The sequence below is a fragment of the Patagioenas fasciata genome, chromosome 26 (genome assembly GCF_037038585.1).
Source record: "Patagioenas fasciata isolate bPatFas1 chromosome 26, bPatFas1.hap1, whole genome shotgun sequence".
In the NCBI taxonomy this organism is placed as follows: domain Eukaryota; kingdom Metazoa; phylum Chordata; class Aves; order Columbiformes; family Columbidae; genus Patagioenas; species Patagioenas fasciata.
The window spans coordinates 3,984,862-4,008,041 of NC_092545.1; the positions used below are offsets into that span (position 1 = coordinate 3,984,862).

The 23,180-nt window shown below is 53.7% G+C and overlaps 3 protein-coding genes across 10 annotated transcripts in view; 1 reads left to right on the forward strand and 2 right to left on the reverse strand.

Moving 5' to 3' along the window:
* LOC136112165 (tetraspanin-15-like) overlaps nt 1-3,400 on the reverse strand; it is an 84,323-nt gene extending 80,923 nt beyond the window's left edge. For all 8 annotated transcript variants that reach the window (XM_065856672.2, XM_071799383.1, XM_071799387.1 and 5 more), the window contains exon 1: nt 3,198-3,400. The gene's annotated coding sequence lies outside the window, so the exon portion shown is untranslated. The remainder of the gene's footprint in view (nt 1-3,197) is intronic.
* Nucleotides 3,401-3,577: 177 nt separating this feature from the next.
* On the forward strand, nt 3,578-13,167 carry NCAPH (non-SMC condensin I complex subunit H). The gene is made up of 17 exons (XM_065856636.2): nt 3,578-3,815; nt 4,104-4,197; nt 4,918-5,010; nt 5,825-5,963; nt 6,913-7,031; nt 7,365-7,554; nt 8,109-8,200; nt 8,342-8,547; nt 8,914-9,062; nt 9,564-9,670; nt 10,096-10,218; nt 10,322-10,429; nt 11,059-11,226; nt 11,537-11,653; nt 11,845-11,927; nt 12,216-12,291; nt 12,713-13,167. The coding sequence occupies exons 1-17, from the start codon at nt 3,625-3,627 to the stop codon at nt 12,770-12,772; spliced, it is 2,115 nt and encodes a 704-aa protein (XP_065712708.1). The 5' UTR covers nt 3,578-3,624; the 3' UTR covers nt 12,773-13,167.
* Nucleotides 13,168-13,793: 626 nt separating this feature from the next.
* LOC136112198 (serine/threonine-protein kinase 10-like) lies at nt 13,794-22,181 on the reverse strand. Its single transcript, XM_065856724.2, has 17 exons — nt 21,951-22,181; nt 20,991-21,155; nt 20,811-20,859; nt 20,485-20,634; nt 20,332-20,404; nt 19,499-19,693; nt 19,087-19,168; nt 18,893-19,003; nt 16,942-18,798; nt 16,693-16,823; nt 16,099-16,222; nt 15,546-15,945; nt 15,325-15,449; nt 15,073-15,252; nt 14,855-14,980; nt 14,296-14,409; nt 13,794-14,201 (listed from the first exon to the last, which is right to left on the reverse strand). The coding sequence occupies exons 1-17, from the start codon at nt 22,095-22,097 to the stop codon at nt 14,094-14,096; spliced, it is 4,137 nt and encodes a 1,378-aa protein (XP_065712796.1). The 5' UTR covers nt 22,098-22,181; the 3' UTR covers nt 13,794-14,093.
* Nucleotides 22,182-23,180: the final 999 nt, after the last annotated feature.

The following is a 23,180-nucleotide window of genomic DNA, read 5'->3' on the forward strand; positions in this document are numbered from 1 at the left end:
GTCCTTCGCACACTGGCCTTCCCCAGGGCCAGCACTCAGAGACGCACTCTCTAAAGGGATAAAAAGATCAAAATTGTTTTAGTGCAGCCTTTGTTACAGCCCTTTCAGACGTAGGGCTGAGCCAGGGCGCAGGAAGGCTGCACAGCAAACACGCCTTCCTACTAGGACCTTTGAGAAATCAAACCATTTACCTCTGCTGAGGTTTCAACCCCTTCTTCATGCCCCGAGGTACGAGCACGACCAGAAGTAGCTCTGTAGCAATAACAAGGCTGAAAGCAGACAACGCACTCAAAAGGGCACGTCAGACTGTGAGGCTGACCCTGGGGTGAACGTCTGCAAAAATAATCTGCACTAGGAACCAAAAGCAAGCGCCTTCCTGGTCACTGTCAGCAGCAGAGCTGGTATTAAATTCCCTTTTGTTACTGAGATGAGCTACAGTTGTTTGCATAAGAATAGCACCAGTGGGTTAATAAATGCTCCTGTGGTATCTGCCCCAGCACACGGAAATTACCAGATAATCTTTAGTTTATAGAGGGGTTCAACAAGAGGAAACCCTGCTTGTGTGGCATTCACAGCCCCAGCCACTATAGCAGGGTCCCCAGACACCTGCATGCATACAGAAGCACCCCAAACCCACACAGAAACCAAACTTCCAGCAGCCCCATCACCACGGGTGAGCACCCCCCGAGTTAAGCGAGATCTGATGCTCGTGAGGGGGGCAGAGGTCCTGGCAACCGCAGAAGGGTACAAGTTCCATGCTCCCCGGCTCTATTTTTAAGCCTTGCAGCCAGGGAAGATCCTTGTTGCTACGCTACCCGTGTTGTGGGTCCAGAGTTGTCAGCACATCCCATCCTGGGACCTGCCAAGCAGCTCAGCGGTTCCACAGACGCAACCAACAAGGCTTCAAGGCCATCACGACAGCTGCAGCAGGCAAACTGCTTGCCCCCTTCCTACTCTTTTTTTCCTAAACTTCCCACCCCCCTCTAGCACCAGGAGATACCCCCCTGTGGTGTTTGGCACCCCAAAATCCCCCACAGCCCCAGCATAGTGGAAAAGTACCGGCAGCAGTTGCTGCCTGATGGGCAGAGAGCCCGATTTCCCTCTTATATTATTTTTCTCAGCTCCCAAAGCAAACCTTATATGAGCCTCCAGCATTCCCTCCAAGAGCAGGAGAATCCTCCGGTGAACATCCACCAGCAGGTCTGAGTTGTAAATCAAGTTTCCCAAAGTCCTGCCAGTGATTAATTAGTCCTGGAGCTGATCAACAGGGAGCAGCCATTCCTAAAAGGTCCTGTCACGAAGTGATACATTCTCTTAATTTCCAGTTAAACGCAGAGCGCAAATATTTCTGTCCTCACCGGCATCACTAATGGCTGGGAATAATCAAATACTCCACACATTCCTATTGCCACGGCAGGAGTAATTTATTTGGACATTAAAAACCTTCATAGCTCCTTCAGCCTTTCATCTTGGATGTATAGTTGGAGATATTGATTTACAACAGCCATTAAAAGCTTAGTATGAGGCTTTTGATCACAAGAATACACGTCACCAAGCATAAGCTGGGTTTTACAGTTTTAGTCTGGCACAACCAGAGCAGATGAGGGAAGAGACCAGACCCCAAGTTATTTGGGGAAAAAAGGAGCAAAATGACAAACCCCACACAAGTCTTGTGGCTTTTAGAAGCACCCTGGGCCTCTGGGGTGCTTGAGCTGCACTTAGGAGCAGACACCAGTCTCCAGTTTCTTTTTTTTGCCATTTTTGGGGTGGCTGGAGTCAGAATGCAGATCATGGCACAGTGATCCCTTGGCTGCTCTGCACAGGGAGCAGGCAGGATGCTGCCAGGGCTGGCTCAGCGGAGAACACCACGTCTTTCCAATTGAGGAACGCAGTTCACATCAAATCACGTATTATATTTTCCTCCTGCCCCATCCAGTGGTTGAGGCTGGAAAAGCAATTCACAGTCAGAAAGAACTCAAGATCTCAAACTGCAGCAATGTTGCAGCCCCCAGTACTTAAATCCCACAAGAATTATTGGGGCAACTGCTGCTTCGTCCTCCTCAGGGCGATGACAGCTGCGAAATACTGGCTGGAAAAGCTTCTCGACCATGTGGTAGCACTAGAAAAAAGGCTGCTCTTCCCTTCAACTTTATTTTCCCCATCACGCAGCCTTGCCATAAGCACATAACTCAGCCCAAACTACTCTCCCTACTAAAGCAAAGAGTTGTCTCTTCTGCCTGTAGCCCAGGTACTGTAATCAGGACTCCTCGAATCAGATGCACCAGGACACAGCACTGTTGGGAAAATAGAAATTTGAGGAGAAACAGCTTTCCCCAGCAAACCTTCCCTGCTAGAAACCAAAGCCATACAGATAACTGGCCGCATCTACTAAGGATCGTGGAAACGGGTGAAAAGATCAGATGAAAATATGAGGGAACCTTCTTGTCTTCATGGGGTGCTGCACACAAAAACAGGCTGCCCTGGGGGCAGAACAAGAGAAAATTGCTTTTAGGACGCATTATTGGCTTCCCCACTGATCCATCTCTGCCTCCAGCACCACAGGGAGAGCAAAGAGCTGCGACCCGCTCCTGCAGAGCATCTTCCTGGGAGTATCATTGAATCATTCCAGATGGAAAAGACCTTTAAGACCACTGAGTCCAAGCATTGCCACACACCTGGCACTGCCCCATGTCCTGAGAACCTCATGTCCATCTGTCCAACCCTCCAGGGATGGTGACTCCAGCAGTGCCCTGGGCAGCCTGTTCCAATGCCCCACAGCCCTTTGGAGAAATGCGGCTGTACTGGGTGGGATGGAGCGATCCAGGGCTGGAGGGACTGGGGATAACACCTGATCCTGAGACTAAACACCAAGAATCCTCCACCACCCTTCTGGTGTACCGAAAAACCCACAGAGTGGCTTCTGAACACACCGAGGGCTCAGATAACACACCAAAAACCACCTGAAGGGCCACAGGGCGCATAGAAACGAACACAGAGAGCTCTGGGGAAGAACAAACAGTGTATAGAGGGGTTGGGGGAGCACCAGGAGGTACCTGGAGCACCCTGGGGCCCTGCAGAGACAAGTGAAGGGCCAGGCACACGGCCCCGGGGGTACTTCCACACAGACACGGCCTCCGGTAGGGGGGAATCACAAGGACCCACAGACGGCGGAGAGCGGCTGAGGGGGCGGGCAGTACCTCAGCGGGGCAGCTCTGGCGGCTTTTCCTCCTCCGAGGCGGGCTTTGCCCGCGGTTAACCGCTGCAATAGTGGCCCGGGCACCCCCGGAGGCGGGTGCCGCCCCTCAGGACGCAACCCGGGGGCACCGAGGCGGGAAAGCTGCCGGTCCCTGACAGGAACCGCTGCCAGAACAACCTCCCGCCCCGGGCGGGCTGAGGGGACTCACCCCGCCCACCGCCGCAGCCGTTACGCCTCGGCGCATGCGCGCTGCTAGGGCGCGCGGCGATTCAAATGCGACGGGGCGGGATGGGGGAGGCGGAGTTCTGCGCGTCCCATTGGTCGTCGGGCGGCCGAGCCGCGCGGTGATTGGCGGATAAGCGAGGAGTGGGCGGGGCGGTGGCGCGCCCTTGGGGAGGTGAGGGATAGGCCCGCTCGCCGCTGTCGGGATGAGCGTCAGGACACCCCAGCGGGTCCCGGTCGCGTCCCCCGCCCCGCGGGCACTCGGCACCCCCGTGCTGGCAGAGTGCCCCGGGAACGATGATGAACGGGAGAGGCTGCAGCGCCGGCGCTCTAAGGCTGCCGATCTGCGGCTCGGCAACGTCGACTCGCCTCAGATCGTCGCGTCGCCGCTCCCCAGGTACGGGCGGGCCGGTATGAGGGACTGTGAGGGATTATGAGGGATCCTGAGGGACTATGAGGGGATGTGAGGGACTCTGAGGGGTTATGAGGGATCGTGAGTGACTGTGAGGGGTTGTGCGGAGCTATGAGGGGATGTGGGGGATTGTGAGGGATTCTAGAGGGTTATGAGGGATTGTGAGGGACTCTGAGGGGTTATGAGGGATCCTGACGGACTGTGAGGGATCGCAAAGGGTTGTGATGGGGTACACAGCGGAGGAGGGTCCCCAAAGCAGCGTGTCCCCCCCAGGCACGTGGAGGCATGGCAGCCGGCCCTCCCCCAGTGGACCAATGCCCAGATCTCGGAGCACTACACCACCTGCCTCAAGCTCTCCACCGAGAACGTGAGTGGGGACACATGTGGGGAGAACTCCTGATCGTGGTCCTGCACACACTACTTATCCCAGCCCTGATTGTAAGGCTGTGAGGGATTTTAAACTCCTTGAGCCATGGATACACAGTTATTCTTCTTCTAAGCCCCCTGATCCAAGCCATGGCCAGATCTGGGTTTCTGTTGCTGCCTTCCCAGTGGTAGCAAAATAATATGTGTCAGGGGCTGTATCATAGAGTCACAGAATGGTTTAGGTTGAAGGGACCTTCCCAGCTCCCCCAGTGCCACCCCTGCCATGAGCAGGGACATCTTCACCAGCTCAGGTTGCTCAGAGCCCCGTCCAGCCTGGCCTGGGATGTCTCCAGGGATGGTTCATCCACCACCTCTCTGGCCAACCTGGGCCAGACTCTCACCACCCTCAGGGCCAACAATTTCTTTTATCTAGCCTGCATCTCTCCTTCTTTAAAACCATCACCCTTGTCCTATTGCAACGGGCCCCACTCAAAACTCTGTCTCCATCTTTCTTATCAGCCTCTTTTAAGTCCAGAAAGGTGCAATAAGTTCTCCCCAGAGCTTCTCTTCTCCAGGCTGAACACCCCAACTCTCTCAGCCTGTCCTCATAACAGAGATGTATCCCCTAAGTCCTGTAAATATCCCTGTGGGATGAGGGTTCACACAGTTTTGACAGGTGTCATTTGCCAGAGGATCTGTTCTGACCTGTGTTTTATTTCAGAAAATCACCACGAAGAACGCCTTTGGCTTACACCTGATAGACTATATGAATGAAATCCTCAAGCAAAGAAACTCTGAACTGACCAATTTCAAGGTGAGTCTTTAGCTGCCTGGTCACGGTGGTGCTTTGTTTCCAACTGGCATTTATCCTAAGGTTTTGTCAACAACAAACCTCAAATAATGCTGAAGGTAACTAAAAATACCTGCTAGAGGCATCACAGCCACTTTTTGCAGAAGCTTAGTGTTGAATCCCTTTGTACCACAGAAATTAAAGGCTGAATACTTTCAGTTACGGTCTTTCCAAAGAGCTTGTTTAAAAATAAGAATTGTGAGGCTTCTGAGGTAAATACTGGGTGTTGTAACTAGTAACAAAACAAGGCTGGAAAAGAAAGGAAGTGAATGTGGCAAACTCCTGTGCTAAATTTGATCTTGGAGGGATCAGAATAAGAACTTGCCAGGGCAAAGACTCACTTTAATAGTTCATTGATGCTGGGAGGGAAAACTGGATTCTTAGATGAAAAAACATGTGAACATGGCCTCACAGTGGTTGATGAAACTGAGGAAGGGATGGGCATCAGTGCACAGGTTTTCAGTGAGGGGTCCTTCACCTTCTGGGGGGTCTGCAATCAAAAAGATCCTTGGCAACTCTTCCGCTTGACCTGTTTTGACTTTGTAATTTAGGAAAATAGTATAATACCAAGAGGAGGAACCCAAAAGGCAGCATGAAGGAAAGAGGCTCTTGGCAGATGCAAACCTGCACTTTTCTGCTTCTCTAGTTGTTCACAATTTTCCTGGTAACACAGAGCATTCAGAAGTACGGTCTGCAGCTTGTCTTCTGCATTTGTGTCTTCTAGATGACACTTTTTACCTTTATAACTAAAAATTGCACCTTTTGTTGCTCCTGGCAGGTGGCGGCTGGCACACTCGATGCCAGCGCGAAGATTTATGCCATGCGCGTGGACGTTGTCCACGCAGACACCTACAAAGTGCTTGGAGGCTTGGGCAAGGACTCGACCCCTACACAAAACGTGGACAGCCCAGAGGAAGGTGTGCTAATTATTTATGTTCTATTAAGCTGTTCTTCTACCTGCGTGTAAGAGAAATGTTCGTATACTTACATAGCACTGGTGAATTTCGAAACATTTTGTACATCTAGGAGGGTACCACTAACTTCATTTTTCAAGAGCTGGTGTGTGAGCCAACACAGGCAGGTCACAGGAACAACCGCAAACCACAGATGCAGCACAAAGAGCAAATTTCTTTTCATTGCCTCGCTAACCAGCGGATCTCTGAAAGAAAAGCACCTCAGCTTCCTGGGCAGAGGTCACACAAGCAGAAATGCAGGCGCTGTTTAGTTCAGTCCTTGTTTAGAAGAACCACAAACCTCATTTTACCTGTATATTAGGGATTCACGCGGGGGCAGTTTAACGCACTGCTTTGATCTTCACCTAGAAGAATTTCAAGGAAGCTTGATAAGGCGCCTTTAAGACTTTCACAGGCCTGTCATCTAAACACAAGACTGAGCAACAATTAGTGTGATGTATGTGTTTTTCTACACCCCAGCTGCAGTCGCTCAAGTGTATTTTCAGTTCTTCTCCCTTATTCCCACACAGCTGGGAAATCCCAAATTACTTTGCCCGAGTCCTTGAGATCTAAGAACCTGAATCTGTTGCTCAGTCCTGTATTTAATTATTTAGCCTGTCAGATTTGAATGCAAACCAAAGTTGGCCTAAACTGAAATATAAAGAATGAAGTGCCTCATGCTTTGCTGTCCTTTGCTTTGAAACACAAATGTGTTGCTAAGATAAAATAGAATGGATTAAAAAAAAGGAGCATCCAGCCAATGAAATCTTGGTGGTTTATGCTAATAGATAACTGTGTAACTTCATGCCCACCAGGGTTTTTTGTGGTTTTGGTACCAAAAAAATTGAGCTATCCCGCCGTACAGTATTTCAGCAAGTTTTCTAAGTGTAACTTGTTCTTGTTTTCCTTTTAGAGCACAGTGCGGCTCCTGAGACTGTCAAGAGAGTGCAGACAAAGAAAAAACACTCATTCAAAACCATCGAGCAGAACTTGAATAACATCAACGTGTCAGAAGCCAATCGCAGATGTGAGGTGGGTGGAGGGGGGGCTGCTGTACCAGCTGCGTTCTGGTGGAGGAAAGGAAACATCGCCTCCTCTTTCTCATTTCTATTGTTTTCTTTATTGTGCGTTCCTCTCTTGGGCTCTAACATTCACACGCACGTCTGTGAATTCTGCTATTGTAGCAAGATCGTTCCTAGTCACATATATTCTGTGTGAGGAAGCTGCAAGAGGTCTCTCCTCACTGAAAAAGATGCATGGGTTGTTTTCACTTCAGATCTGTGCTTGAAAATTTCCCACAGAGACCTGCTTCACCTCCTCCATCTACTCCATTCCTTGATTCTCCGCTTGCTTCCTTACCTGTAGGTTGATCCCATGTTCCAGAAAACAGCTGCATCGTTTGATGAGTGCAGCACAGCCGGCATTTTCCTCACGGGGCTGCGCACCCAAGGCTGCCATAGCAAGCTCCTCTTTGACTCGCACATCGTCCCTCTCCCTTCTTCAGAGACGCCCACGTTGCCAAACTCTGATCCTGTGAATGTGACAGATTTAAAGTGTAAGTGCCAATAATCACTAAGCAAAGGGACCTGTCCAGGCCTTTTGAACCTTTTCATCTCCCAAGCGTGCTCATTTTCATCTCAGCCAGCTTTACCTGTGCTACCACTGCTCTGATCCTGATCAAGCTGAGACTTGTTGCTGGGAAAACAAGACCTTTGTAGGTTTTAGATCACTCTGTGTAGCTTAACCTCTGGGAGATCCATCACACAGCAAATACGTGATCTGAGCTGTGCAGCAGTTGAGATTAGAGTGCTCCAGGTCAAGGACTGACCTTCTGAGAGCATTTTGAGCCTGTGCCTCCTACCAAACCCTGCTGCTCTGACATGATTCCCAGTGTTATGCCCACCCTTGAGTTAGGGCAGCAACTGAACTCTTCCTTTCTGCTGAGAAATGAGCCCGACTGCTTCTGCAGTGAGCCCTGCAGTGCCCTATGTGCAAGAAGGGCTGCCTACCTGTGTGGCTTTAAGAATGATTTAATCCCTGGCACTTGTTTTAAGTGCTGGTTACTTCATCCTGTATTTAATATCTCTCCCTTGCTCTCCCTGACTCTAGCCCTGCTACAACAGTGCGTTGAAAAACTCCCCATCTGCTCTTCGCTGGCTGGTTTCCAGTTTACCAAGTGGGATGCTGAATCTCACGATGAGGTACGTTGGGTAGCTCTGTGCCAGGTGAGATATTTGAGCCGGATTCTGTGCTCACCTCCAAAGCGATCTCCAAGATACGCCAGGCTGCAGGACCATTGACACCCTGCAATTTCTTTTCCTGAGCGCTTTCTTCTCCTGCAGTCCGTGTCAGCCCTGTTGGATAAATTTAAGAAGAGCGACCTAGCGTTCGATATGAATGCGGAGGTAGACAGCGATGTGGAAGACTGTGCTGCCCCACTGCCAGATGACGACTTCAATTGTGACTCGCCCAGGAGCACAGAAGCAGACAAGGCTGGGGAATTCACAGGAAAACTCACCTCCTTTGAAACAGTCTGCAACAGCAAGACGTAAGTAGTCACTGAAAATCTGTAGCTGGGCTTCGATAGCAAGCAACAACTGGCAGCTCTCTGGGGAATCTTTAATTTGCTGTGTATGTTTCCCATCTGGCTATAGCTGAATTTCTGCTCAAGTTTCAGGAATGTGTTACAGTAACATCTCTGCCCTCCAAGAGAAACTTTTCATGTCGTCACATTTCCCCAAAGTGAGCTTGTCTGCTCGCTCCGCTGCCCAGTTTCCAGCCGAAGGATTTGCCTTTGGCAAATCCACCTCTGTTTTTCAGCAGACTCCAGACAAACAACACCCCCCGTACCATTCACTGATTAAAGAGCAGGAGTCCTAGGATGATTTCACTGAGCAACGTGTGCTCTTTGCAGAACCGATGTGGTTTCTCTGGGAGACGGAGACATCGAGACCATGTGCCATCATCTCTCCATGAAACCGGGGGAATATTCCTACTTCAGCCCCCGAACTCTCTCCATGTGGGCCGGCCCGGATCACTGGCGTTTCAAACCTCGACACAGATGTATGTATTCAGAGATGGCAGCTTGTACACGACTGCCAGGTCCTGCTTACCTTCGGAGATGGGTAGCATCTGAGTCGCAAAATAGGGACAGAGAGCGAGACAAGCCCACGTGGTTCTTTTCTAGCCTGAGGAAAAGCAGGACTGAGTTCTGACACCACGAAGGCTCTCGGTCACTTGTGGATCCTCTGTTTTTTGGGTTTGTTTATGATGCTCAGAGCTGAGGGTGTCTCTCAATGCAGCAATAGGTGACACTAACACAGCTCTTCCTGTCGTTTCCCACTTTCTGTGTAAAAACTGCAGATTAAATTGCACTTTCTGCTTCTATACAAAGCTACAAATCCATTTTAAGCAGGAAGCTGAGAGCAACACCAATTGCTTTCCCATAACAAAAGGCGAAGTCCTTGTCGGTGACTTCTCTGTGTGGAGCAGATGCTCAAGTTGGAAGCAAGCTCGTTGTCCTTACCTGTCACCAAGCCCTGACAGTTTTCTTCCTTCCTGCAGCAGATACCAACTCTGAAAAAGAGACCAAGAAAAGGAATGCAAAGACAGCATTTGAAATAAACTTCGATGAGGATATTGACTTCAATGCGCATTTCCGTAGGACCAAGGTACGTGCGGAGTCTCTGCTGCTTCCTGCTCTCTCTTTTGCTGGATCAGTCTGACTTGGAACTGTTGTTGGCAAATGACTCGTCTTATACTCCATGAAACCAGGTCTGTAAGCCCAGTTTTTTGGTGCAGAGCCTTCTGACTCCATGTTGAGTTAAAAGCAAAGAGTTTTACCAACCTTGGGGTGGAGAATCAGGCTGGATTCTTCCTGGCTTGTGCCCTGGCAGCCCAAGAGATGCTGCGGGTCCCGGGGTGCTGAGCAGAAACCACCGGCTGCACTGACTGGACCGGTGTGGGTTTCCTCTTTGGAGACATCTCAGAACTTTCCCCCTTTCAAACAAAACTCTGTGTTCAAACCACTTATTTGCACATTAATCTTTCGAGTAGTGGATAGCTCGTGGGTAACAGCATTTCTTACCTTCCCCAGGCAGCGATAACTCTTGCCAAATCCATTCTGGAAGGCCAGAATGTGAGGAGCACCACACTTCCCCCAGACTTTAACTATGACCCCAGCAACATGGTCCAGCTGTTCCTCAAACCTTCTGTTAAGGTAAGAAGGAGGAGGAAGAGCAGGCTGGGGATGGATGAAGGAACAAGGGGAAGTATTTAGTGTTTTTTTTCCTTTCCTCACCCCTTTTTTTTTTTATCCATAGGTCCGCAGGACGTCTAAGCCGGACAGCTTGATGGATTATGAAGAAGAGATCGGCGAGTACGATTACAACAACCCCAACGACACCTCCAATTTCTGCCCTGCAATGCAGGTAACAGGAACAAGGAGATTTCTTTCTGTTGCCTGCATTTGATTGGAATAATTTAGGAAGAATCTGTGTCTAGAATTAATTACTAGGGAGAAAGAACTGGTGCTGAAGATTACGACAAAGCTGTAGGAGTCTCTGCTCTGTCCCCTCACTAATGACGAACTAATAACTAAACTCTGCTTTTGGTGTTTGCCAGCCAGTTCGCTGCAGAAACTCCATCCCAGCCTTTTCCATATCCTTGTGTCCTAAAACAGGACTGAATGCCATTGCAGTCATCTCTGCACAGTGAGATTTACTCCCAGTTGTTTCAAGTTCTTGTTGAAGCAGATTTCTTACAAAGCTTCAACTTTCCACCAGGCCAGAGCTGCCTTCTGTGTGTTTGTGACAAGTCTCAGCAGGAGAGCCCTCGTCTCTTATCTTTTTGTGTAGAACAGTCTTCTGATATCCTGCGCTCTAGATCTCCCTTGGGTTTAGGCTTAGTCCAGCCTAAGAGGCTAAATAAGAACTTGTTCCATTGGGAAGCTGGACAGGTGTCACCACCCCGCTGTGCTCTTGTTATCCCAGTGTGGGACATCTCTGGCTTCTCAAAAATGTCTCTGAGTGGCTTCACTGCTGGATCTCTTCTCCATCAGGCCACAGACAGTGACGATGATCATGACCTTGTTGAATTCGTGGGCCAGGCTGGGGTGTTCAACCTCACCGCCCACCCGGAGGGTCGAGAGACTGAATTAAGCAGGGTTGTTGGCGATATCGATATCACGACGTATGGAGAGCTGAACCTCGTTGCTGAGCCGCAGAAGGTGAGGACGCGTGTTGTCATCGAGCTGCTCGCTGGGCAGGTCTGGAGCAGAACTTAAACCTCGGGTGGTTCTGAGTCCTGAGACAGCAGTTTCCCTGGTGCGGGATCTCCTGGGTTTGCTGCTGGACGCTTTATTCCCAGATGAACCCTTGCGTAAGAGGAAGGAATTAAAAATCAAAGGTTTAGCAGTCAGATAGAATTCACCATTGTTCCCCAAGAGAACCATATTTGATTGTTCCTGTGGTTCTGATCGAGGATAATTCTGCTTCTGCTTGGTTACTCTCAGCTAAACCTGGGCTCCTTTTCCTCAGGTCAATAAGATAATGATTCCTTATGCAAAGACAGCCAAGAAAATGGACGTGAAGAGGTTGAAAACAGAGACGTGGAACCTCTTGACGGACGGACAGAAGACAGAAGCAGCGACAGAGGTGAGTGCAGGGGAGCCAGATACCTCAATAGGCCTGAGATTAAGAGAACCCCCTGCAGGTAACCACATTTAACTCCTGCAGAGATGGTCTTGGGCAGGTTTAGCAGCAATTCCTCTCTGGATGCCTTGGTTTTTCTCTGAGTACTGGAGAGCAAAATCAGCCTCAGCAGTGTCTGTGTTTTTGCTAAACAGAAAGGAGATGCAGAGGAAGAGGAGACATCGGTGGTAGTGGGTGAGAAGACACTCAGTGGCCTCGCAAAGGACCTGCTTCACAGGTAGAGAGCCCCAAAAAAGAGGTTGGACTGAAGATGGGGACATTTCAGCTGAGCTGGGGGGCAAATGCCGACCTCTGCTGTGTCTATAACAACCTGACAGGGAAAGAGAAATAAATCTCTTCTCTTGCTCTCGGAGTTTGCGTGGGGGAGCTACAGCTTGTGTTCAGCTTGGTGAATTCTTTGCTAGCGGGAAGGGAGATGTAGAGAAAACAAGATCCCTGAGGGAGAGCTGATCTTTGGCGACGCCATCTGTCGGGCTGCGGTAACCCCCTCCCGTCTCTTGCGCAGGCTGCCGCTGGTGATGGCCAAAAACCTCTCTGTCCCCTTGGCCTTCCTCTGCCTCCTGCATTTGGCGAACGAGAAGGTGAGCACAGCGCACGGGGGAAGCTCATGGTGAGAGGCGCCGGGTATGGGGGCTGTTTTCTTCCAGGGAACACAAATCAGGCTGGTGCGCTGGGAACAGCAGCCTGGGGTTAAGCACTCACAGCATTTCCAGCCTAACTGCTGTCTGTCCTCCCTTGTCTGTGAGTCTGCCAGCAGAGGGGCGAGCACTTCATTGCTTGGTGTTGTTCTAAGTGCTGTGAGTGTTTCAGACTCCGAAGCAACAGCCGATGGGACGGTGACAGACAGGGCTTGGGGTTGTTCTGAATCTTCATCGTGTGGTTTTGTTGGGTTTTGTTGTTTGTTGGTTGGGGTTTTTGGTTTGTTTATTTGTTTTTTATGCCGGGCCTCCAGACTCAAAGAGTCCGGTTTGGTTGAACTTACCTTTACTTTCCTACTCCCAGAATCTGCAGCTGAAGAACACAGAGGACTTGTCTGATGTCCTGGTGAAACAAGGCGACTGAGCCAGTGCGGAGCAGCGCTCGGCTTCCCAGCTGACGGCCGCTCACTCCGGACTCATCAGTGGCAGCTTCATCTCCTCCCAGCACCGTTACTGGGAAATCCCACCGGCCTCTGCACCTCAGGGAGACTTTTAAATCAAGGTGGTCCTACCTAAACACAGCTGGACGGTTGCAGCTCTGCCGTCTTCGATCCATCAGCTCTTTGCTGGGTCTGGAGATCCTTTGTATCACTGTGAACCGACAGTGCCTGGGAGCAAAAGGCTCCCCAGTCTGACTCATTCCCAGTCCATGAACTGACTGTTACTTGTCTCTCCAGTTCCTCGTGTAGTCTTATTCTTTCCCTGAAATTATTTGGCTTTATATACTGAGATTAAAGCTAATAAAGCGCAGATTAAAGACTTGGGAGGTGGGACATTGAGACAGAATCATAGAAACATTTTGGCTGGAAAAGACCTTTAAAATCAAGTCCATCCATAACCCAGCCCCGGCACTGCCTCATGTCCTAAGAACCTCATCCAACCTCAACCTCCCCTGGTGCAACTTGAGGCCGTTTCCTCTGCTCCTGGCGCTTGTTCCTGGGGAGCAGAGCCCGACCGCCCCTGGCTCCAAGCTCCTTTCAGGCAGTTGCAGAAGCAGAAGATCTCCCCTCAGCTCCTGTTCTGTCCGAGGTGATGAGGTAGGACACGAGTGCTCCCAGTGAAGCTCCGGCAGGGACTGGAGCACTTGAGCTGAGCTCTGCTGGAGCTGCTCAAGGTTCCCCCAGGAGGCTGGTTCAGGCCATTAGGGTTAATTATTGCCCTCGGGGTGCTGACAAGGTTGGTGAGAACAGCTCTGGGCAAGGAGGTGGGGCCTGGGCCCAGCTCCAGTGCTGGCCCTGAGCTGTCACCTTGTCCCCATGGCGGGGCCCAGGCTGGGCAAAGGATGCAAAACAAGAGTTTTTAAGGAAAATAATCACAAACAGGGACTTACTTAACAAAGAAAGGATGTATTTCCTCAAGTTGCCATTCAGCTGAGGGGAGCTCTGTGCAGGAAGCTCCAGCAATCCCCCTGCATCCGCAGCTTTGAGACCGGTGGGGTGACATCCCCAAGGGGCCTCGGGGGTGGCAGCTCCTGCTTCACCCCACCCCTCTGGCACAGCGAGGGCTTTCAGACCCCCACACCACCCCCCGAGATCCGCACCGTATCCTGCCTGGCGTCTCAGCATCCCCAGGGCAGCTGGTCCTTGCGTCACCCTCGAGATCCTTCCGTCCCATCTCCCAGCAGAGCCGTGGGACTGTCCCCAGGCAGCTGCCTGTCCCTTGTCCCCAGTCACCCCAGCGTGGTGTCAGGACGGGAGGTGGAAGAAGCGGCTGATCCTGTTTCTGCTGCGGGCGCCGGGCAGCCCTCCCCGCCGCTGCACCAACAGCGAGTTCCCCAGCTCCTCCTCCAGCATCTGGAGGAGAAAAGCATCATGTCCCTTGTCACAGCGGCTTGTCCCCCTCCATCGTGTCCTGTGAGATGGGCAGAGGTGGGGGGGATGTTCTCACCTCCTTGCGTGCAGCCAGGCGTTGCTTCCACTGGCTGAGCTCCATGGCGTGCTCCTGCTCCAGCTGCCCCAGCTGCCTCCTCTCCTGCTCGGCCAAGAGGTTCATCTTCTCACTCTGGGAGAGAAATGGGAAGGAATCAAAGAATCGTTTGGGTTGGAAAAGACCTTTCAGATCATCAAATCCAACTGCTACCCCACCCCTGGCACTGCCCCATGTCCTGAGAACCTCATGTCCGTCTGTCCAGCCCTCCAGGGATGGTGACTCCAGCACTGCCCTGGGCAGCCTGTTCCAATGCCCCACAGCCCTTTGGGGAAGAAATTGTTCCCCACATCCAACCTCAGCCTCTCCTGGTGCAACTTGAGACCATTTCCTCTTGTCCTATTCTGGTTCCCTCAGCTGCTCCCATTACACTTATTCTCCAGCTCCTTCCCCAGCTCCATTCCCTTCTCTCAACTCACTCCAGCACCTCAAGGGCTTTCTTGGCATGAGAAGTATTTGAGGAGGGGTCACAGGGGTGTGGAAGCCCCCGGGGGGGACAGTTTTGCAGCCATCCCTGTACCTGCATCTGCTCCAGCTCTGCCAGGCTCTCAGCCTGTTGCTGCTGCAGCTCCTGCATCTGCTGCATCTGCTGCTCCTGCTGCTGCTGCGCCGCCTCTCGCTGCCGTCGCTCCTCGTGCTGCAGGAACTGCGGTGGGGACAGCCCGTGTCACCCTCCCCTGCCCCAAAACCCAGAGCTTGCGGCATTTCGGGGACTTCGGGGAAGACAGGTCCTTGTACCTGCTTGGCCCTCTGCTTGGCCCCGCTGGCCTCCTGGCTCTTCAGGTTCTCCTTGAAGAGGGCCAGATGGGTTTTGGCGTCGCAGCGTTGGCTTTTCAGCAGCTGGGCCCGCTCCTGCGCGTGCTGGCTCCTCAGATCCTCCAGCAAGAACTGGTGAAAACGCTTCATCCTCTCCATCTCCTGGGACAGGGGCAGGAGGGTGAGCCAGGACCCTATAGAGCCAGGGAACATCACTACCAGTTCCCATCTCACCTTCTCATGGCGCTTGCGGAGCTGCTGCCGCTGCAGCGTGTGCTGCTCCTTCACCTGCTGCCCAAAGAGCTGGTACTTCTCCTGGAGGTGCCCCTGCTCCATGCTCCACACCACCGACTCGCGGGCTGCCGGGCAAGACCGCAGTAGCGTCACCACCTCCCAAAACCCCCAACCCAGACGGCGCTGCTCCCCTCCATCCTCCTCCTCCCAGCCCTCTCCACCTCTCCTGAGGCTGTGGATCTTGCTGCTGCACTCCCAGTCGATGGACATCATCTTCTTCTTGTGCTCCTGGACAACCCTCTGCAGGGCTGCGTTGAGTTCCTCCTGCTGCTGCTGCAGGAACCGCTGCTCCTGGGGTGAGTCATGGGGGGACTTCATCCCAGAAAACAACCGAGATCGTCCCCAAGCTCCTGGTGGCACTGACGCTGCCCCAGCCCTCACCTCTCTCCCATCACCCTTTAGCTCTTGCATCCTCCTCCTGCTGTCCTTCTCCTGGAGCGACTTGAGGCGCTTGGCCTCATCCTGCAGCCTCGCCGTGTACTCCAGCTCCTGACGTTCCCTCAGCTGCCGGTAGCGCCGCTCCAAGCTCTCCACCTCCCGGTCGTAGAACTCCTTCTTGCTCTGCCCCACAGGTATGGTTAACAGGGCTGCGGGGACCACACACGACCACCAAAGCCACCAAACCCACCCAGATCCAGCATCTCAGTGGGACTCCAGCACCCCCTTGATCGCACATTGCTGTCCCATGGTGACAAGGGACAGTGTGCTGGTTACCGTCATCTCCTGCTCGACGTGACGGAACATCAGCTCCCGCTGCTGGTGGAACTTCTGCTCCAGCTGGCTCTGGGCTCGCTGCTCCTCCTTCTGCAGCACCCGCAGCGCACGCAGCTCCTGGCGCCTGAGGGTTCGGGGAATCAGGAAATCAGAGAATCATTTGGGTTGGAAAAGACACTTGAGATCATAAAGTCCACCCATAACCCACCCCTGGCACTGCCCCATGTCCTGAGAACCTCATGTCCGTCTGTCCAACCCTCCAGGGATGGTGACTCCAGCACTGCCCTGGGCAGCCTGTTCCAATGCCCCACAGCCCTTTGGGGAAGAAATTGTTCCCACATCCAACCTCAACCTCCCCTGGCGCAACTTGAGGCCGTTTCCTCTGCTCCTGGCGCTTGTTCCTGGGGAGCAGAGCCCAACCCCCCTGGCTCCAAGCTCCTTTCAGGCAGTTCAGAGATCAGGTCTCCCCTCAGCTCCTGTTCTCCAGTTGAACCCCCCAGATCTCCAGCACCTTCTCCCCTTTGGCCCTGGTCCTCCTCAGCCAGAAATGGGTGGGAGAAACCCAGTGGCCCCACCACCACCAGCACCACTCACCGAGCCGATCGCACCATGTCGTCCCTCGCCCCAGCCTTGCCGACGGTCCTGGCAGTCGTCACGCTCACCTCCTCCCCATCCACCACAAACCTCCGCGTTTTCTTCACCGTCCTTTGGAGCAACACAGGTTCCTGTGACCAGAAGCAAAATGTTTGAGCTCAGATGGCCCAAAACGACCTAAACCCAACATGGGAGCCCATGCAATGGGGGAGCAGCTTCACATGGCCACATCACCTGTGAACTTCTCACCTTCTTGGCTTCCCCAGCCAAGGGAAGAGGTTGTGCTGCTGCAGGAAGGGGATTTGGATCTTCTACACCTGCAGGGTTTTCCCCAGGGGACGGCTCCTCTCCTTGCTTTGCTGTGATGGATGGACCTGGTGTGGTCCCTGCATCCCATGCTGCCTGTGCCTGGGAAGACATGCGGACAAGGCCACCAAAGTTCATGGTCTTTGTGGCCTTTGGATGTCCACCAAAGGTCTCCTGAGGCTCCAGTGCTGCTCCATGACCATCCAAGCCACCCATCCCCTCTCCAGGTCCATCTCTTGGTGGTTCTTCAGAACCTGGGGCAACCTGCACCCCATCTTCTCCAAGCTCTCCATTTCCAGCTCGTCCTTCCCAGCCATCCCCAGGAGCAGCCCTTGGCTGGTTGTCTCTGGGGCTGTTTTCCTCTTTCTCCTCCATTTCTTCTCCAACAAACCCTGGGATCTCCATGAAGGATGAATCCTCTGCTGGATTTTGGGCCTCCTCACTCACAGATTCTTCTCCTGCACGTGCTGCAGGTTCTGCCTCCGGTTTCTCTCCATCCACCGTTGGTTCTTCCAGGCTGGCTGCATCTTCCACTGGTTTACAGTCTCCAATCAAACACCCTTTTACAACATCCTCTTCCAATTTAACTTCTGCTGGCATCAGGGCTTCCTCAGGAGAAGTTTCCACCCCGGTTTCAACATGGTCTGTGTCTTTGTCCTCATTCCTTCCCATCTCCTGCTCAACCAGGTCCAGGGCCTCAGCGTTGGGCTCACACATGATGAAGTTTCTCTCCCCTTTGTTTCTCTCTCCATCCAGGGGCTCCTGCCATCCCTTGAGCACATCCAACCTCACCACTACCTCCTCCATCACACCGGGCATCAGCGAACCCTCACCCACTGGCACCCTCTGCTCCATCATCTCAGTCTCCCCAGCACCCTCAGGTCCCACAGGTGCCCTCCCTGCTCCATCACCATCCTCCCCAAGGCCATCTCCATCCCCAGAGAAGCCAACCTCAACCCTCAGGTCTAGCAATGACCGAGGAACCCGCTGCTGATGCTCTGCCAGCGACTTGAAGCTCTGGGTTTTGGTCCCCAAGGTCCACAGGTCCAGGGCTGCCAGCAGCTGCCCCACGGCCAAGCCATTGCCCCAGTCCCTGGCCAAAGGTGCAGGCAGGGCCAGTGAGCTACAAGTAGAGTCTCTGCTTGACTCAGTGCTGTCATCGCTTTTGGGGATCAAATCAGGGCTCGGTGGGGCTGTAAGATGTCCCTCCATGGATGTTTTGGCCACCAGTGATGGGTAGGGATGTTGGTTTGCCCCCTGTGGCTCCACCTTGAGCCCAACCCGGTCTGCCTTGGGTCCAACCTGCTCAACCTTCATTTCTTGCACTTCAGCAAGGTCTCCTGCCTGCTGTGGTGCCAAGGGGAGCTCGGTCACATCACAGGAGGTCCCCAGAAGGTTGGTCTCCTCCTCTTGAACTTCTCCTCCTGTTTCTGCTGGGGCTGATGTCCCTTGAGGAACATCCAGCTCCATGATCTCCAACCCTCTCGGCTCTGCCTCGTGCTGCTCCTTGGCTGGTTCTTGGGGCTTCATCTCCCCAAATAACGATCTGCGCCGCAGCAGCTTCAGGAACTCAGATGGACGTTTCACAGGGACCCTCATGGAGCCCACGGGCCCAGGCAAGGACCTTCTCATTTGCTTCAAGAGGTTGGACGCTCTTTTGCTCCTGGGCTCTGCCACGGCTTGGACATCAGATGGGACACACAGCTCCTCAAGGACTCTCCCCACGGCATCTGGGGGCTGAAGATCCAGGTGAACCCCTGGAGTTGGGGGGCAGGAGGACTCTCCATGCTCCTGCCCAGGCTGTGGGGTGGACAACATGGGAAGAGGTGAAGCTCAACGAGCTGTGGAAAGAGTTGGAGGGATCTTGCACCCCAGCCAACCTCTCCTCACGCACCAAGGCCACCGGACCTTCCTCCTCATCCTCTTCCTCCAGCACATCAGCCCGGGCTTCAGCCACCAGCTCCCGGAGTGGCCGCTTGTCGGAGATGCCTGCGACAAAAGGGTGCTGGGTGGGAGGGATGGGGGTGAGCAGGGATGGCACCGGGGGGGTCCCACCACCCTGAGCAGGTGACAATGGGTGCGACCCACCTGCAGGAGCTGGCTGGCCGACCACCGCGCCTCAGGGCTCTTCTCCAAGGATTTCCTCAGGAAGTCCTTGAAGTCCTCAGACCTGTGGGATGGTCCTTGTGAGCACACAGTGCCCGAAGCTCCTTGTCACCACCAGTGTGGACCCCACAGAGGTTGGGGTGACGCTAGGGACACCCAGACTCTGCTGGCACCTTGCCACCATGGTTCTGCTCACCAGGGTCATCCTCTGGGGGCAAAGGTGGTGTGATGGGAACCTCATGGTGTCACCTCCAGAGCTGGGCTTGGAGGAATCATGACTTATGGTCCAAAAAGCCATCCTAGCTGCCCAGACATGGCTTCGAGCAGGAGCTGCCACACGGGACAACTTGTCCACCAACATCAGCGTTGGGGTGATGTCTCCACGGGGACTCACCATCTCTTGGGGTGACGCAGGGTGGGTGGTTGGGACTTGGCGATCCTCAGCAGTACTCGGAGGGGGTTCAGCTCGTGGTAGGGGGGCTCCATCTCCGCCATCTCGATCAGGGTGATGCCCAGTGACCAGATGTCAGCCTTGTAGCCGTAGGGGTTCTCCTTGGACGTCTCGCACTGCACCACCTCTGGGGCCATCCTGTGTGTGGGGGAGAGAATAACAGGACCACCCTGCCCTGGGCTGGGGGCTGGTAAGTCCCAATGAAACCAAACCCAGGTGCCAACCCCTCCAGAGACAACCCTACATGGAGAAGAGCTGAGATTTGACCCCAACTCTTCCAAAGCTGCCCCAGGAGGGCCTTGTACCCACCAGCACCCCATGTGTCATAGAATCACAGAAGCATTTTGGTTGGAAAAGTCCCTCAAGCTCATTGAGTCCAACTGTTACCCCCACCCTGGCAGTGCCCCATGTCCTGAGAACCTCATGTCTGTCTGTCCAACCCTCCAGGGATGGTGACTCCAGCACTGCCCTGGGCAGCCTGTTCCAATGCCCCACAGCCCTTTGGGGAAGAAATTGTTCCCCACATCCAACCTCAACCTCCCCTGGCGCAACTTGAGGCCGGTTCCTCTTGTTCCTTGGCAGAAGAACCCAACGCTCATGCTACTGAGAAGCCCACCCTGGAGCTGGTGTTGGCTGGAGGAGGAAAGATCTGGATCCTTGAGATGCTTCTGGTGTTGAGGAGCTGGTTCGGAGCATCCGCAGGTAGAGCAGGACACCTGGGCTCCCCCAGCCCCCAAAAATCCCAGCACCCCCAGGAATTCCCGCCCCACACCTACCAGTATGGGGTGCCAATGAAGGACACCCGGCGCTGGACCGTGCTGGAGTTTTTGGCCGAGACACCAAAATCAGCTGCAGAGCAGAAAGCGGCGGTTGAAGAGGATCCATAGGGGGGGGTCAGAGCATCCTTGGGGTGTCACCCCACGACTCACCCAGCTTGACGTCCCCGTCCAGGGTGAGGAGGACGTTGCCGGCCTTGACGTCCCTGTGGATGATCCTGCGGCCGTGCAGGTACCGCAGCGCCAGCAGCAGCTGCTTGCAAACCACCCGGATCTGCTCCTCCGTCAGCCCCTTCTCCAGCTCTGCCGGCAGCGCAAACGAACCCCGACCGCTAACGATGCTCCCTCCCCAGCACCCAAGCCGGAGGAAGATGCACCCCAACCCATCCTCCCTCCTGGAGATGCCAGGACTCCATTCCACACTGTGAAATTTGGCAATCTCACCCCAAACCAGTGCAAAAAACACCCCATTTATTTACCCAAAATTGCTGCATCCACGGCCCCTCCGGGACAAAACTCCACCAAGATCTGCAGGGAGATGTTTCCCACCCTGCTCTACAAATGTGTCCCCTCCAACCCAAGTCCCCCCCAGCCCTGAGATGCTGGTGGGAGCCCAGTTTATGTGTGGGAAGTGGGGGGACCAGCACCCCCCAGCTCACCCAGAGCCGCCCGTCCCAGTAGAGCGCATCCAGCAGCTTGGTGATGTTGGGGTGGTCGCAACAAGCCAAGATCTCGATCTCCACCACATAATCCTCCAGCTCCTCCTCGCTGGGGGTGTCGATCACCTTGGCAGCCGCCAGCACCCCCGTCACCTTGTTCTGTGCCTGGGGGAGACATTTCAAGGAGGAAATCAGGGCATACAAAGGGAGCATCCCAACAGTTTTTGGTGAGGGGGAAGCTTGGACCTGCCGCACCCGTCCTTGGGTGCTTGGTGCCACCCAGCCAAATGCCAAGGACAGACACGGGGATGTCACTGTCACCAGGATGTGTGGCCAATGTGATGGTCCCAGCGTGGCTGTGCCACCCGGTTCGTGTGTCCCAGAGCATCCCAAAACTCCCCATCAAGCTGCACCCTCCCATGGATGCGATACAGCCCTACAGGGGCTCAGCTACACCCCCCCAAAGAACAATTTGGGGGTTCCACAGAGAAACGCCATCCTGTGAGTGATGCTGAGGCATCCGGCTGCCCCAAGAAAGGCCGGAGAGGGACAAGATGATGGGTTTGGCCAGGACAACCCAACCAGGACAGGGACCAGGGCCATCACGGCCACCGGTCCCGGAAGGCGGCTGCTGCCACCGGGTGATGAACAGTGAATTTGGGTTTCCTGTCGCGCTCTGTGTCGCGGTTTCAGAGAAAAACATCCCCAGCTCAACCCCCACGCTCCAACCGAGGGGCCAAAACCCTCCAACAAACGGGGTGACCCCAGAGCCGCCGCTTGTCCCCATGTCAACGGTTGGGGGTGGGCTGAGCCAGCACCAGGTGAGGCCCCCACCATCCTCTGCTAGAAATTTGGGGCTGTTTAGAAGCTTTTTACATAACAGAAGCAAAGCCAAAAAAATATAATAAAACATTTGCAAAACCCTCAGGGCACTGGCAGCATTTTGGGGTGTTTTCCTACCTTAAAGACCTTCCCAAAGGCGCCGTCCCCCAACTCGCCCAGCACCAGCCAGGTCTCTTCGGGGTCGATGTCCCTCTTGACGTGCTCGTACCACCTCGGCGGCCGCTTCTTCTCTGAAAAGCCAAAGAGCCGCCGCAGAAAAGCCATGGGGCCACCTCCATGCGGGGCAAAAGGGGGCAGATGGGGCTGAGCTCCTTCCCCCAGCGCCCTCGCAGCCTTCGCGGCTCTTCCTCCTCCTCCTCCTCGGGGGCAGGAAGGGGCCGAGCGCCGCAGGATGTGCTGCGAGGTGGAGGTGCCGAAGAGAAAATAGAATCACAGGGTCATTTTGGTTGGGGAAGACCCTCAAGATCATGGAGTCCAACCATAACCCACCCCTGGCACTGCCCCATGTCCTGAGAACCTCATGTCTGTCTGTCCAACCCTCCAGGGATGGTGACTCCAGCACTGCCCTGGATTCCAATGCCCGACAGCCCTTTGGGGAAGAAATTATCCCAAATTTCCAACCTCAACCTCCCCTGGCACAGCTCGATGCCAGTTCTTCTCATCCTAAAAGATGTTTCGCTCCTTGCCCATCGCATCCACCCTTGGGTGTCTCCAGGTGGGTTTGTGGTCACCCAAAGATGCCACCCACACCCCTGCCAGAGCCCCAGGCGGGGTCTGTAGGGTCCCTGAGTGTATAAAGGACCCCTATATAGTCCTTTATGGATGCTTCTATAGGTGCCCAACCTATGAATTTCCAACCCCCCATGGATTTCTGTCCTGCTGCATCCAGCAGAAACAAACCCTATGGCTGACCCGAGATTAAATAGGCCCCATAGGTGCTGGACACCCCAGGTGGAGGTCATTAAGCCTCATTAATTAATTTTCCCCTGGGAAAGCCTTATGGCCAGGCTGGCGTTCAGCCATGTCACCCCTCGTGTCGTGGGGGGTGTGAGATGTTGACACCCCGGGTTGCAGCCCGTTTGGATGGGGTATTTCAGAACCCTGTACCCATCACCTTACATCAGGTTCAAGAGCTCACCACTTGGCGACTGGGGTCCAACTGGGGCCATGATGGGAATGTAGTAACAATTTTCAGTGCTCAAAACTATCGTTACTATTACAGCAGCCAGGCTGCAGTTATGGAAACGGACAATACTCTAAAATCCTCCTTTTTTAACCACTTGTTGCACCCCAGACTGATTCCCATAAAGAGATTTTAAACCAGTATTACCATGAACCATAAATTGA